At 35.9% G+C, this 14,336-nt stretch overlaps 1 protein-coding gene across 1 annotated transcript in view; it reads right to left on the bottom strand.

Moving 5' to 3' along the window:
* Window positions 1-14,336, bottom strand: part of MALRD1 (MAM and LDL receptor class A domain containing 1) — a 661,524-nt gene that overhangs the window by 136,022 nt on the left and 511,166 nt on the right. The window contains exon 33 of the mRNA XM_019933374.2: window positions 13,821-13,978. Coding sequence (XP_019788933.2) covers window positions 13,821-13,978 — 158 coding nt within the window. The remainder of the gene's footprint in view (window positions 1-13,820; window positions 13,979-14,336) is intronic.

Below are 14,336 nucleotides of genomic sequence, written 5' to 3'. Positions count from 1 at the left end.
TCCTTTTTATTATTATTTAAGAGCTTGCTATTACATATCATATATCATCCATTCAGAAAAAAAGAGTTAATATAGTAGGATGAGTCATGTTAATAAGAAAGTTAACTAGGCAATTTCACCATAACGAGCTGACACATTCATGGGATTTAAAAAAAAATGATTTCAGGGCACAATTTCAGATTTTTTACAAATGCGTCACTAGGGTGCTTGTAAACAAGGGGAACGAGAACCAGAGAGCTTTAGAAACTCTGTAAGTTTCTAGTCATTAGCAACTTAGAAAGCTGGGTCTAGGACATAGGTTTCCAGTTGATTGCCTTTCCTGAACATCACTTGTTTGCAAAAAACATCACTGGCTGTATCAGAGGAAGAAGAGCTGAGAAAAATTACAGCTACTACGCATGTGGAAATTGAAGTGGCTGACTTGTATTTAGCTCTACAACATTAACTTCACATTCTTTGAAAGAGACAGACTATTTAGGAGTAATCAGACATAAAGCACCAACCAAATATTTCTCAATAGTAGAATGACCTGTGTAGCATTCAGTGTTAGCCTGATACCTCCATGTTTTTTCTCCCAACTAATCACTGTACAGACTACCTTCAAAATGCCTTCAAAACATCTTCTCTCAAAATGAAGGAAATTTTAGACTGTAAAACAACAAACAGAAAAAAAAAAGGGAGTTTACTTTTTTTAGTGTATTCTGCAGAATTGTAAATATTCGGAAAAATGGTTCCTGGTTCTGATGGCTAACTAAAAACATATGTTTACTTATATACCTCAAGAACGTTCCACTGCAAAGACAGGAAAAATACTGAAAGAAATCCACAGAAGCACAGGAAACTTAGGAGCACATCTACCAACATACAAAAATAGTAAGGACTTTCTGGGAGTTTTAAACCAAATGGAAACTGTTGGTTGAAATTACATAAACAAAACTGAGGAACTTGCAAACAGCTACAGGTGAAAAAAAGACCAACAAAAAAGTGACTGTTCGCAGTGGAATTCTGGAATAACTCTAAGAGGTGGACAGCATAGAGAAGAAGCTATGCATGTGTCACTAGCTCATAATTAATCAAAGGACTCCATAAAAAGCCAGATCAGTCCATATGTTAGGAGTTACTGATGCAGGCATTCATACCTAGGACACACAGGTGGATAAATACTGCTGGCATGGGAGATCTGACACGGGAGTTTTCACGAAAGGGCACTGAGACCAAAGAAGTGAGGTGGTGGCCTTGTGACTGCCACAAAGTACTTGTACTTCCCTCGACAAATAAACAAGCCAGCAGTACATCAGAAATGTAAGTCCACTAGAAAATGCATCTCCTTCTTTACACCAGAGCAATAAAACTGGAGATCTTGAATTAGAATGCATATTCACTGCTAGGAAAAGAAAATTTCTTACTTGGTCTGACACAATAAAACACACATGGTAATATTATCCAATCTAGACGCATCCACATATAGGAATAGAAAACCAATAGTAAGTAACCTGACAGTTGAGGAAAATTCTGAAAGACAGGAATTAAATTGAGACCAGTACTGAACACCATGAGAACAACTGCTAATAGGATAAATGGGGAAATATATAAAGAAATGTAATTAATTCCCTTGAGAGATTCAAGTGTCCATCATATCTATAAAACAGAACAAACTAATATGAAAAAGAAGCATTCAGAGTTCTTGGAAATTAACGAAATGATTGCTGAAGTAAAGCCCCCAGAGATGAACGGCATAGCAGCATCGATACAGATTAAATTTCACAAAGTGAACTGGAAAACGGAACCAAGTGATCCTCCCAAGACCACAGTGTCAGAGGACCAAGAGATGAAAACTTTGAGAATATATGGTAGGGGATAGCAAGGATAGATCCAGAAGTTTCCACATCAGTCTAATAGATGTCTTTAGAAGGAAATAATTAAATAAATTACAGGTGAAAGCCTCCCGGAGGTGAAAAATGATGAGAGCCCATCAAATTCCCAGGAGAATTTATCAACTCCAAGGATTAAAAGAATATTTTACCCACTTCCTGTGAGAAAAGTAGGACATGTGAAAATCCTGGAGGAGAAATAATCAGTCAGACAGCTGTCTTCTACATGGCAGATAGACACTGGACATTAGAATACAATGCAGGAGTGCCTTCAATTACTTAAGGAAAAATAATTTTGAACCTAGAAGTTCATACCCAAACTATCTTTCCAGTATGGATTCATGATATGTTTCTTTCAGCCAATCAGGAACTCAAAAAGCTTACCAGCCATGCACTGTTTCTGAAATACCTATGAATAAAACATGCTATGGGCTGCATGTGACCCTCCAAAGTTCATATGTTGAACCCTAAACCCCAGTACTTTAAAATGTAACTGTATTTAGAGATAGAGCTTTTAAAGAGGTAATTAAATTAAAAGGAGGCCCTTAAGGTGAACCCTAATCCAATCTTGCTGGTGTCCTCATAAGAAGAGGAAATTTGTACTTTGGAGGAGATATTAAAAATGCACCCACATAGAGGAAAGACCAGGACATGGTGAGAAAGCAAACATCTGCAAGCAAAGGAAAGAGGACTCAGAAGAAATCAAAACCGCCGACTCCTTGATCTTGGACCATCAGCTTCCAGAACTGTGAGAAAATAAATGTCTCCTGTTTAAGCTGCCCACTTTGTGATATTTTGTTATGGCAGCCCTGAGCAAACTGATATACATATCAAACAAAAAGAATCCAATATAGTGGACTGCAGAGGAATTAATAAAGAGTAGTGAGCAAAGGTAACTGTAAAACATATAGTCTTACTTGATAATTATATACCGGTGAGGTCTAAGGCATTTTAAAGAATACGACTACCAGGGGAGTAGATGAATTATTTACACCATGACTCTAATGTTCCAACAAACTTTAGTAAGTCAGAGAGTTGTTTCGGAGGATGAGCCAGGTCAGTAAAATTTTGCCAAAGGTCTTCTTTAATTTGAGGGGTGGATAGGTTAGAAGTATGCAGTTAATTTTCAATAAAAATGGATAAATATTTTGAATAGATTTACTAAAAATTAAATGTCCACTTTAGAAAAAAGATACAGCAATTAAAACTTACAAACACTGGGAATAAGGAGGAATAAAGGAAATACAATCACTCTAATTAAAGGCAGAGGTAAAGGGGAAGATAATGAAACAAGAAAAAGACTAATAGAAAACACACACGAAAAACGTTTTGTACATATGTGAAAGGACTGAATTGATTTATTAAAAAAACAGAAGCTCAGATTACGGAAAAAATAATCCAGCCATATGCTGTTTATAACTGACATAACTAAAGTCAAAAGTCATGGGATTGTTAAAAATAAAGGGATGAGTAAGATGTTAAGGCATTTATTTTTATTTTTTAATTTTTTTAACATCTTTATTGGAGTATAATTGCTTTACAATGGTGTGCTAGTTTCTGCTTTATAACAAAGTGAATCAGCTATACATATACATATAACCCCATATCTCCTCCCTCTTGCATCTCCCTCCCACCCTCCCTATCCCACCCCTCTAGGTGGTCACAAAGCACGGAGCTGATTTCCCTCAGCTATGCGGCTGCTTCCCACTAGCTATCTATTTTACATTTGGTAGTGTATATATGTCCAGGGCATTTATTTTTTAAGTGGTAAGAATGTCCATATTATTAACAGACAAAATAAGATTTCAGGAAAATATAAAGGAGGTAATTAATATTGATAAAAGTTATAATTCCTTGAGCACCTATAACTGTCTTGAATCTTCATGCATTCAACCATATGGCTTTGAAATATAAGTGCTGAGACCAATAAGAACAGAAAGACAAACTGAGACTTTATACTGGAGGAACTTAAAATATCTTTTTTCCCTAAATTGACAAATTAAGTAGATAACAGTGAGTAAGGATGTAGAGGATTATGATTTAATTTATCTCTGTGTTTCTATCATCTCTCTGTGCATCTATCTTTGCATCCAATGAAGAAACAATCATTCTTTCATACATCTGTAGAAAGTTTACAAATGCATATATGAACTTAACGTATTATGAAAGCATGTCAAATCAACGGGGAGGACACAGTACTGAATCAGTGATGTTGGAAGAACGAGCTTCCTATTTGGAAAGAAAATCATGAATTTCTAACTTCTCACCATACATATGCAAAATCAATTATAAGTGGATGAATTAGTTAAATCTAAAAAGTCAAAATTATGAGATAACTTAAAAAAATGAGAATATTTTATTTTATGACAGGAAAGGGCTTCCTAAGCAAAGTATTAAGGCCAAAATCTATAAAGAAAATAGAGACTGACAGATTTCACAAAATAAAAATGTAGAAGAAAAGTTGCTTTAACTATGAATCTGTTAAAAGTTTTTTTGTTTGTTTGTTTTTTTTTTTTTTTTTTTTTAAGAAGCAATATTCAGCTTGGGACCCAGACTTCTACGCGAAGCTGAGTTTTGGTTCTTTCTCAAGGTGACTTTGCACCTAGCCTGCTTGTAGGCAGGGGTAAGAAATACCTTCTTTTGCAAATTCCCATGTCTCTGTCCTAAAACGGTAACTTGATTTTAATTTTTAGCAGCATAACTCTTCAACCTGAGGTCACTTTTCTTTTCCTGCTTTTATTATACTCTAAAGGGAAAGTCTAATTTGAAGGTCATATTCGATTAGCTCCTTCTGAGTGTCACCCTTTGCATTTCATGTAGTGCCATCCCAGCCTGATAATTTATACTTTAATAGAAACTTGCAGCAGCGTTTTTTTTTTTACCATCCTGAGGCTTATATGTCTACTATCTACAATAAAAGATACACAGCACATGTCAGCATCGTTTCCTCTACCTGTCCTATCCAAGTATCTTTGCTGTCAAGGTCTGTGTGCCCACCTTTGCTAAGTTGTTAACATAAGCTCATGATTCTCACTATGTGATGGATGATATGTTGTGTTTGACGCACTCTCCTCGGTGTCCCTCATCACATGGTCCTGAGGGTCATGCAAACTGCTTGACAAAATGCCTGACACATCAGATACAACCTTACATTTCTTCTCTTCTATTCAATAAGACCTGTCAGATTAAATACATCACACTGATATAATACAGGGAGAATCTTGAATCTATACTCAAAAAAGGGAGGAAATCACTAAAAAGTACTTGGGTTCATTTTAACTACTGTTCTTGCGTATTCCCTGTGTCACATCTTACAAATGACTGCAACACAGCAGTGTGTGAGACACATTGAGAATTACTACCTTAGTACATTACTAGCTATGTTTATGCTAAATTAGTATGAAATGCTCAAATGTAGGGTATAATCTCGAGCTTCGACAAGTCTGTTTAGAGGGCAGAAATGTGCTAAGTAAGCTCAGTGACTCCTACACACACTTCCAACCTTTTATGCCTGGAGATATCTGCATATATTATTGTTTCTGCTTTTAAGCACTATCGAATGTTGTTCTCAAAAGCTGCCCTTGATAAGCAGTGTACCACCACCTGTGGAAATAATGACCATGAGGTTTAGCATGTGACAGGAATGAGAGGGAACTGGTTAGTCTGGGACAGTTAAAATGCATATAAAAAAGGAATAAAATTATTGACCGAATACTGATAGTGCCTCTCAACAACTTTCACAATAACATAACATCATAAAAATGCATTGTTAAATTAAGCACTAATAATAAAGAAAAGGATTAAACAAAATAATCTGACGTGTAAATTGTCTGAAGCATATGCCATACAAACTAGTACCTATTTAATTTTGTATATATATTTCTATATGAATACAAGTACGTATTCAACTTTTTTAAATATATTTTTTCCTTTTCGAAACTTAACATTTTCCTCCTTTCTCTCTCTCTTTTTTTTTTTTTTTGCGGTACGCGGGCCTCTCACTGTTGTGGACTCTCCCGTTGCGGAGCACAGGCTCCGGACGCGCAGGCTCAGCGGCCATGGCTCATGGGCCCAGCTGCTCCGCAGCATGTGGGATCTTCCCGGACCGGGGCATAAACCCGTGTACCCTGCATCGGCAGGTGGACTCTCAACCACTGCGCCACCAGGGAAGCCCCCTCCTTTCTCTTTTTACTCAACATATCACTGGAAGAATCTCTAGAGCACTAGTGATAATTAAGAAATGGGCCAGGTCCTCATCTATGTGGTAACATAACATCTCATGGTAATAACCAGAACCTTTGGGGCAAGTCATTAACACAGGTTACCATCTTATAAATTATTACTTCATTGCACTAAGTGGTAACCCAGTGCCCTGATTAAATGAATGTGAATCTAAAATGCATTTCCTTTGTTAACTAGAAACTGTTCATACACAATATTTCATTGATTCATTATTTAATTATTTCTGATTATATTATCATATATAGTGATAAGGGTAGTTGCTGATTGATGTATCAGAAGTCCTTTCCAGAATATCTCACAGTACCTGGCCCTCGCTGGTGCACTGTGCCTCTGCACCATCCCCCAGAGGGTCCAAGGCCATCCTGCATTTAAGAAACAAGGCTGAACTGAAGTGAGACTCTTTTCCTTCTCTGCTAAACTTCCCGTTCTGAAGTTCATGTGCCTGGAAACATCACAGGGAATAAACAGAAGTTCCTCCTGCATTTATCCTAGAAAACGGGCCCCTGAAAGGTCCAACTCTTCTAAAAGGACAGCTACAGTTCTAATGACAAACCCAAGAGGACTCCGAAACTGACCAGAGGAGGCCTGGATCAGTTTGACAAAGAGGATGTAGTCTGGTAGCTCTTATCCGTGGTGAACGGCTCATTCACAAGTTAATCATCAAAAGCAGCAGCACAGAAGGATTAAATGGTTTGTCACACAGGCAATTATAGGAAAAAGAAACACCGAAAGCGTCTCCCACACCACCCTACACACACTACACGTTTAGGAGGACGGTTTAAATAACTGTTACACCGATTTTTTTTGTTTTTTGCTACATTTGTAATTCAAATCAAATTTATACTGAAAACTACAATACGTAGAACCGGAAATATGCAAAGCACCTTTTAAGGAACCAGATTTCAGTAACTATTGGTAGGAAATAAAAGATGATTTTGAATAATAAAATATGGAAAATAAAATATTCCATAAAAACCCCATCTAGTTCTGAGAGGCAGTAAGCATAGTAATTAAAAGCATATGCTGGAGCCATTTCGTAAATAGCTCTGTGACCTTGAACAAGTTCCTGAAGCTTTCTGTATCTCATTTTCCTCATCTGTTAAAATGTAGGTAATGTCATTACTTGCCTCACGGAAGGTGTGAGGATTAGATCAATCAATACATGTAAACGACTTCAGTGGATGGCATACAGTAACCCTCCGATATTATTCTCGGCTTTTTTCTTTTTTTTTCTCTGATCTTACTATCTTCCTGAATATCACATTAAAACAAAACAAAGCAGAATTCACAAGCATGCGGCCACCTCAATAATGGCTTCCCGAATGGAACATTTACATGCTAAATTCCACAGGTTTTAGCAGGAATCATGTAGCTCTAAAACTCAACTTTAAAATAAAGATCACTTCAACCTGGTGGCTAACTGTTCTGATATATGAACAATAGCCTTCTAGAAGCCCATTTAGATATATTAACCCATCTGTTAACACTGAAAGAAGTTTTAGGAAATAGTTCGTTTTTTCCCCCCTGAGCAATTAGAAATTTCTATAAATTACAAAAAGTATTAATTATAAAAGTTCACTTCCTTTTCATATCTTTAAAAAATGAGTCGGGAGTAATCAAAGGATATTAGTCATTTGCAGAGACATTCTCTTGTCCTGTGTCAAACTTTACCTCTTTCCATAGATATTAAATAACTCACCTGAGCTAGCATTAAATATCAGAACAAGCCAGAAGCTAGAAAGATGAACTACTGAAACTAAATAATCTCATGGGAAATTAATTGGGTTTCACTTAGGGTTCTTTTGGCAATGTGAATCAGAAAGAGACCAGAACCATTTTAAAGAGTGCTTTTAATTTAATAGGTAGGTAGGTAATTGAAAGACAGAAAGAAACTGACCTAGAAAATAAAGTATGTATTAGCATGGTTCCATAATTTGTGAGCCTGTGAATCAAGGGATACTGATGCCTGTATAGATATCTTATTATTCTGAATATTATTCATTCACTATCCTGAATATTATTCACTTATTATACTACCAGGCTTTCCAGTTCCCGTAAAACATTTCCTCCATCATGCAGCGCTCTACTTTACAGGCTGGGATAAAACTGAATTGTTTGGCTTTTTACCCTAAAAAGTAATAGGGACGTCATAATTGAATTTCACTTTGATCTCATCAACTGTATGTCTTCTTTGACTGCCCTAGCTTTATATGATGTCCTTCACTAATACACTAATACAATTAAAGTGTGCTTTATTTAGAAAATAATCTTAATATGCCAGTGAAGATCTAAGTCATGTTCATTATTTGAAGCAATTGTTTTCCAGTTTATCCTTATACTCCACTTTAAACCAAGCTATATCTTCTCTGCCGGAGACCCCTGGAAATCATCTTCTAACTTGTCTCCCTGTTCCACTTCCACTTTCTGGCCTCCTCTTACCCCCAGGTCCTGTCCTTTTCCCCCTCAGCAGCCAGACAGATCTTCTAAATTTTCAAATGAGGTGTTATTATCCCTCGATTTTAAACTCTCTGCTATGGACTTAATGAGTCTCCTCAAATTCATATGTTGAAGCCCTCATTCCCAATGTTTTAGTTTTGGGAGGTAGGGTCTTTGGGAGGTTATTAGCTCATGAGGGTGAGGTCCCTGTGAATGAGATTAGTGTCCTTATAAGAAGAGACACAGAGAGATGATCCCCTTCTGACAGGTGAGCACACAGTGAAAAGTCAGGGAGAGGGTTCACAACAGGATCCAAATTGGCCCATACCTTGATCTTGAACTCCTCAACCTCCAGAACTGTGAGACATAAACTTCTGTTGTTTGAACGATCTAGTCCTTGTTAATTTGTTATAGCAGGCTAAGCTAAGAGACTCTCCAATGACTTCCCATGATTCTTACAATAAAATCTAATCTCTTTACCATCCTTACAAGGCCCTGAAGGAGCTGGTTCCTACCTATCTCTTAGCGTCTCTCACTCTCTTGCTTATTTTGTGCCAGCTATACTGGCCTTCAGATACCTCCCACTTTTGAGCTTTTCCATTAGCTTGTTTCCTCTGCCTAGAACATTCTTACTTCAGTTATTCACAAGAATGGATCTTTCTGGTTTTTCAAATCTAAATTCAAACTTCGTATTTTTCAGAGACTTTCTTACCATTCAATATAAAATAACTCTCTCAGCAGACCATGAGTAATTATTTACAACAGAAAACAGTTTACTTTGCTCCAGAGTATTGTATCACAAATTGAAGTTTTCCTATTTGTGTTTCTTAAATTTGTTTTCTGTCCCCTCTACTAAACAGTAAGTTTTTAATAAGTTAATGTAAGGAGGACAAGTTTAAACTGAATGAAGTTCACTCAAAATTTTTCATTGTTTTATCAGTTAATGTCTTCAAAAGATTTGTGTTTTCATTGGGGTGGGCACTTAGACAGGGCTGAGTTAGAAAATATAAACTAACATATTTCAAATAGAGGACCTTTAATATAGGGAATGGGTACCAAGTTTATGGAAGATATGAGAAACTACCAAGGAAATTATGAGGCAACCTCTAGATTAGTATGTACAGGAAGATGTCTCCAACCCGAAAACTAGAGGGTCAAAGGGAGGGAGTAGTGAAGCTAAGTTGCTGAAAGAAGATGGCATTTGGCAGGCATCCTTGGTGGGAGCCAGAGCCAGGGAAGCAGGGACTCTCTAGGGGAACTGAGTCACAGATGAGATGCAGCAGAAACTCAGCCAGAGAGACAGGGACAGAGATATAGATATAGAGACAGAGAGAGAGAGACAGAGAGACAGAGAGAAGGAGGGGGAGAGAGACAGAGAGAGGAGGAAGGCTTGTCTCCTCTTCCTGCCCTCAGATCTTTGGCCAGTACCTTCCGTTGGTCAAACTTATTCAGGAATGCAGACAGCAAAGGACTCGGGAAAGTGTAGTTCTCTGGGATACAGAACAGAGCACAGAAGGGCAAGGAATACATAGCACTTAATACAATTTCATAAAATTTGTGCTGACAAGAAAGCATTCTCTCACAATCTGCAATTTGAAATCTCTTTTAGGAATACTTTGTTATTTTTATGTCCTCATAGATGCTCTATCATGAAACTTCACTGTAGGTATTTTCTTTGTCATATCCTTTCTAAAGGATTTATGTAATCAGTGTAAGAAATAGTTTCAGATTAGCACAGTTATAATCTACCATATGCTCCAGAACTGTATTTGCTATTTATTAACTCAAGAAGTCACCTATTTATGGCATATCCTAGAGCAGTGTGTTTCAACCTTTTCAAACATGAAGACCCTTTAGAAATATATATTTTTCTCATTAGAAAGGTAATACATGTTTAATGTAGAAAAATTATAAAATAAATAAGAGTAAAAGTAATGAAAAAAATCTTTTCATTTCACCATCTAGAGGTAATTACTTTTACCATTTTAGTGTCTATCCTTCCATATATTTTTCATATATATATATATATATATATATATACACACACAGATACAGATATTTATCAAATTAATATATAGATATAGATATTCATATGTTAACATATACAAAACTAGACATATTTTTATATGGCATTTTAAAATACATATTTGTTAATTTGGTTACTTTGGTTATTAATGAATCATAAATACTTCTCTTTATCATTAATTATTCATTCATAGAATTAATTTCTCCATAGTATTTCATTGTAAGAGTGAATGTACTATATTTCACCAATTCTTAATATTTGACATACAGGTGGTTTCAAATATATCCTACTATAAACAACAGTGAGATGAAGAACCTTATAAATAAAACATCATGCATATCTATCTTTATTTATAAATATTTATAGATGTAGAATGTTTTGGTAGGTAGTATAAAAATTATAAAGCTTTTAATTTCCAAAATGCTCTTTATAATTGCATATTGATAGCAATGACTATCTATTTCTCCACATCCATGCCCTCAGTGGACATTATCATTTATTTTATTCTTTAAAAATTTCTTTTTAATATGAAAAAGAGGAGGTTCTTCCTCACCACAAATCCAGATAATATTAGTTGGACTTCTGGTTAATTTAGAAAATACATGCACAAAGTTGGGTTCTCAGACCTTTTGTAAGAAGCTATCTGTCCATCAGACTTGCCAACGCTGTAACTACAGGTTCTTCCAAATGCAACACATCAGTTGAAAAACCCCACCTTAGAAAATGTTGTAAAATGTGACACTGTTACACCCAAATTAGAGATTAAAAGAAAGAATAAAGTTGCATGTGAACAAACAGCATGTTGCTGGAAAGCCTTGATTTAAAGGGTAAAAAGAATGGGTTTCCACTTAATTGATTCACTCACATATAAAAATACGGCACACTCGGGAAGTTTTTCAGTCTGGGAATAATTCAAGATTAAAAGCAATAGTTGAGAAAGAGACCTGCCACAGGAACTGTGATCAGTCAGAGACATAAGGATACATTATGAAAACAGTTTCTCCTTGGGTGCCTGTCATAGTTACGAATTTTTCAATAGCAAGTAACAAATAGAATTTTACTGGCTCAGGTAAAGCAGGCTCCAGGATTTAAACGAAACAGGCACAATTCTGTTTCCTCCTTTGTTTTTTTAGTCCTATGTCCCTCTGTGTGCTAGCTTCTTTCTCACACAATCTCTCTCCCCATATTGGGAAAGATGGCTTTCAATAGCCCCAGATTTAGCCTACTTCCTTGTGACTTGCACCACAGAAGAAAGAGAAAGCCTCTTATAAACATTGCATCAAATACTGTAAATGACTATGATTGACCCCACTTGGGTCATCTATGGAGGCGGTAAAAAAAAAAAAAAAAGCCATGGTGACAGTCAAACCTACCAAGACAATCTGGAGTAGGGTAGGGCAGCTCCTCTACAAAACCTGGGTGTCAACCTGACTACCATTGGCCTCCACTGTTCTTTCCAGTAGACCTCTATGAAGGCAGCCCAGAGTATAAAAGCATTGCTACACTTAACTGCTGGCCTCCAGTTAGAAAAACCTGTACTCACCAAAAGCAAGCTATCAGAAATCAAGACTTGAGGCCAACGTTTCCATTTCAAAGGTTATTTGTAGAAGCATGGATTAAAGCAGTGGGCTGTTTAACTAGGTAACTGAACTAGTTGACTGTCTTAGTTCGACTTTAACATTTGAATTTTGGGAGACAAAAACATTCAGTCTATAGCACTGAATGACCAGCTGGTGAAGAGCTAAAGGATATATGGACACTGTTTTTGAATTGAGGAAGCAACATTTTATTAGACAGTGACTGGAATCTGCGTGCATTCCATTGAATGGTTCATTGGCCTTTCCATTTCTTATTTGCTTCCGTGTGTAACTAATAACCATTGACGAGTGTCCTCTTCAATTGCAGCATCGATGTTTTAAAATGTCGGTAAAAACAACATGTTAGAGAGTCTTTTTTAAGATCAGTAGTTATAAATTACCCTGGACAAAATTTAGCATAAGCAAAAGGCTAATCTACTGAATATTCACATACTGTATGTAAAAACAATGAAAAAAAAAAGCAAACTTTTCTCATGATCTACATAGACTCACATGTATTGAAACTGTTAAAAATGAATCTCTTTTTCTGTTGTTTTTACTGGCTTCTCTTTAGGAAAATGGACATTTAAATAGAATCCATATAACTCCTCCACTTTCTTTGCATGTTTTTAGTTTTACTTGATAAGAGCTCTCTTTCCTATCAATGGCTAGAATCGATAAGGCCGTTTATTCTTTCTTTCCCTCATGTTTGTCCTTAGACATCTCTGAATACTGCAGAAAATCTGAGAAACAATGCTGGATAAAGGATGTCAGACCTCTGAAATCAGATTTTTGGCTAGTTGTGTAATCATGGAAAAATTACTAAGTCACTTTGAGTTTCAGTTTCTTTACTAAAAATTTGGGAAAAGGATACTACCTCATCAGGTGAATGTGAGAATTAAAACGGATAACACATATAAAGTTAAAATGAACAGCCAGAAAGATAGGAATCACTTAATAATAGCTGTTATTATTTATAAGGGACAATGTTTGAGATAAAGACAAAAATTCCAAATTGTATTTATCCCAATAATAAATGACTGTATAATTTCAAAGCCATAACACTACATGTTGTGCTCTGATATACAATCTTTTAATTAGAAATTAAGATTTCAAAATTGGTTCCTAATGAATGAAAAGCTCATTCATTGATCTCTCATGCAATAAGAAGTATAAATGCAGCAACTTGTTTCTTTAAAGACATTTGCATTTGGTGCAGATTCTTATATTAAATTAGTTAAAAATGAAGCAGGTATGTTGTTTTTAGCGTGAGCTGATATATACTTATAATCTTAAGTGTGCTTCGCTTTTACTCCGTGGAAGAAAATTCTCTCCATTATTATCCCTCTCATCATATTTCTTCATTGTCCCTATCTAAGTTGTTATTAGAAGATATATGTAGAATCTGCCCATAATCTTTTATCTCTAGATAATCTTTTAAATAGCATGAACCATAATTGAGTTCAGGTGGCAGCAGTGAATGACATAAATCTTGAATGAGATTAAGATGAATGACAGCACTGCTTGCCAAAGTCCCATGGCCCCAGAAAGAAATGAGAAGTTAATAGAATCAGGATGGGTGCTGTCTGACTACCAAAAAAAAAAAAATGTTTAAACACATGCTCTGAATATTTCAGTGAAAGACAAATCTCTATCTTCCTTTTGTACCTTTAATACTCCCATGCTCCTGGGATCGACCATGTAGAACCAGAACCGAACAGTACACATTCCGAGGCTTGCTGGGAAGCATTGAGAAGTAGTGATTCTTGCAGTGTATCCTTCTTTGGGGCCAGATGAGTTGACATACAGGAAGTGCTGGCCACTACCTTGTAACAGATGAATATATTTTTTATTTAGTGAAATATGTTTTATAGCATGAGGCAGAATATATTTAAATCGAGTACGGATTTCATTTTTCCCCAAACACACACACACACAGAAAATTAAACACAACTCATTTTCTTTTTCTCAGTTATATATTAATAATATTTAATTCTTTGAACCAATATTAAAAAGAGTGTCACTATGATTATGTGATTCATAAAATTCACCTTGGTATGCGACTTGTGCATAAAGTGATCAAACAGTTGTGTTGACTCTGAAAGTGTATTCCTTTTCTCCTAGTTTGCTCAAACCTGTCTGTCAGTTTCAAGTACATAAAATATTTTGTGTGCTGCATGTAGA

The sequence above is a fragment of the Tursiops truncatus genome, chromosome 2, assembly GCF_011762595.2.
Source record: "Tursiops truncatus isolate mTurTru1 chromosome 2, mTurTru1.mat.Y, whole genome shotgun sequence".
In the NCBI taxonomy this organism is placed as follows: Eukaryota; Metazoa; Chordata; class Mammalia; order Artiodactyla; family Delphinidae; genus Tursiops; species Tursiops truncatus.
The sequence above is the reverse complement of the archived record's forward strand: the minus strand, read 5'-3'. Positions and strand labels throughout refer to the sequence as shown.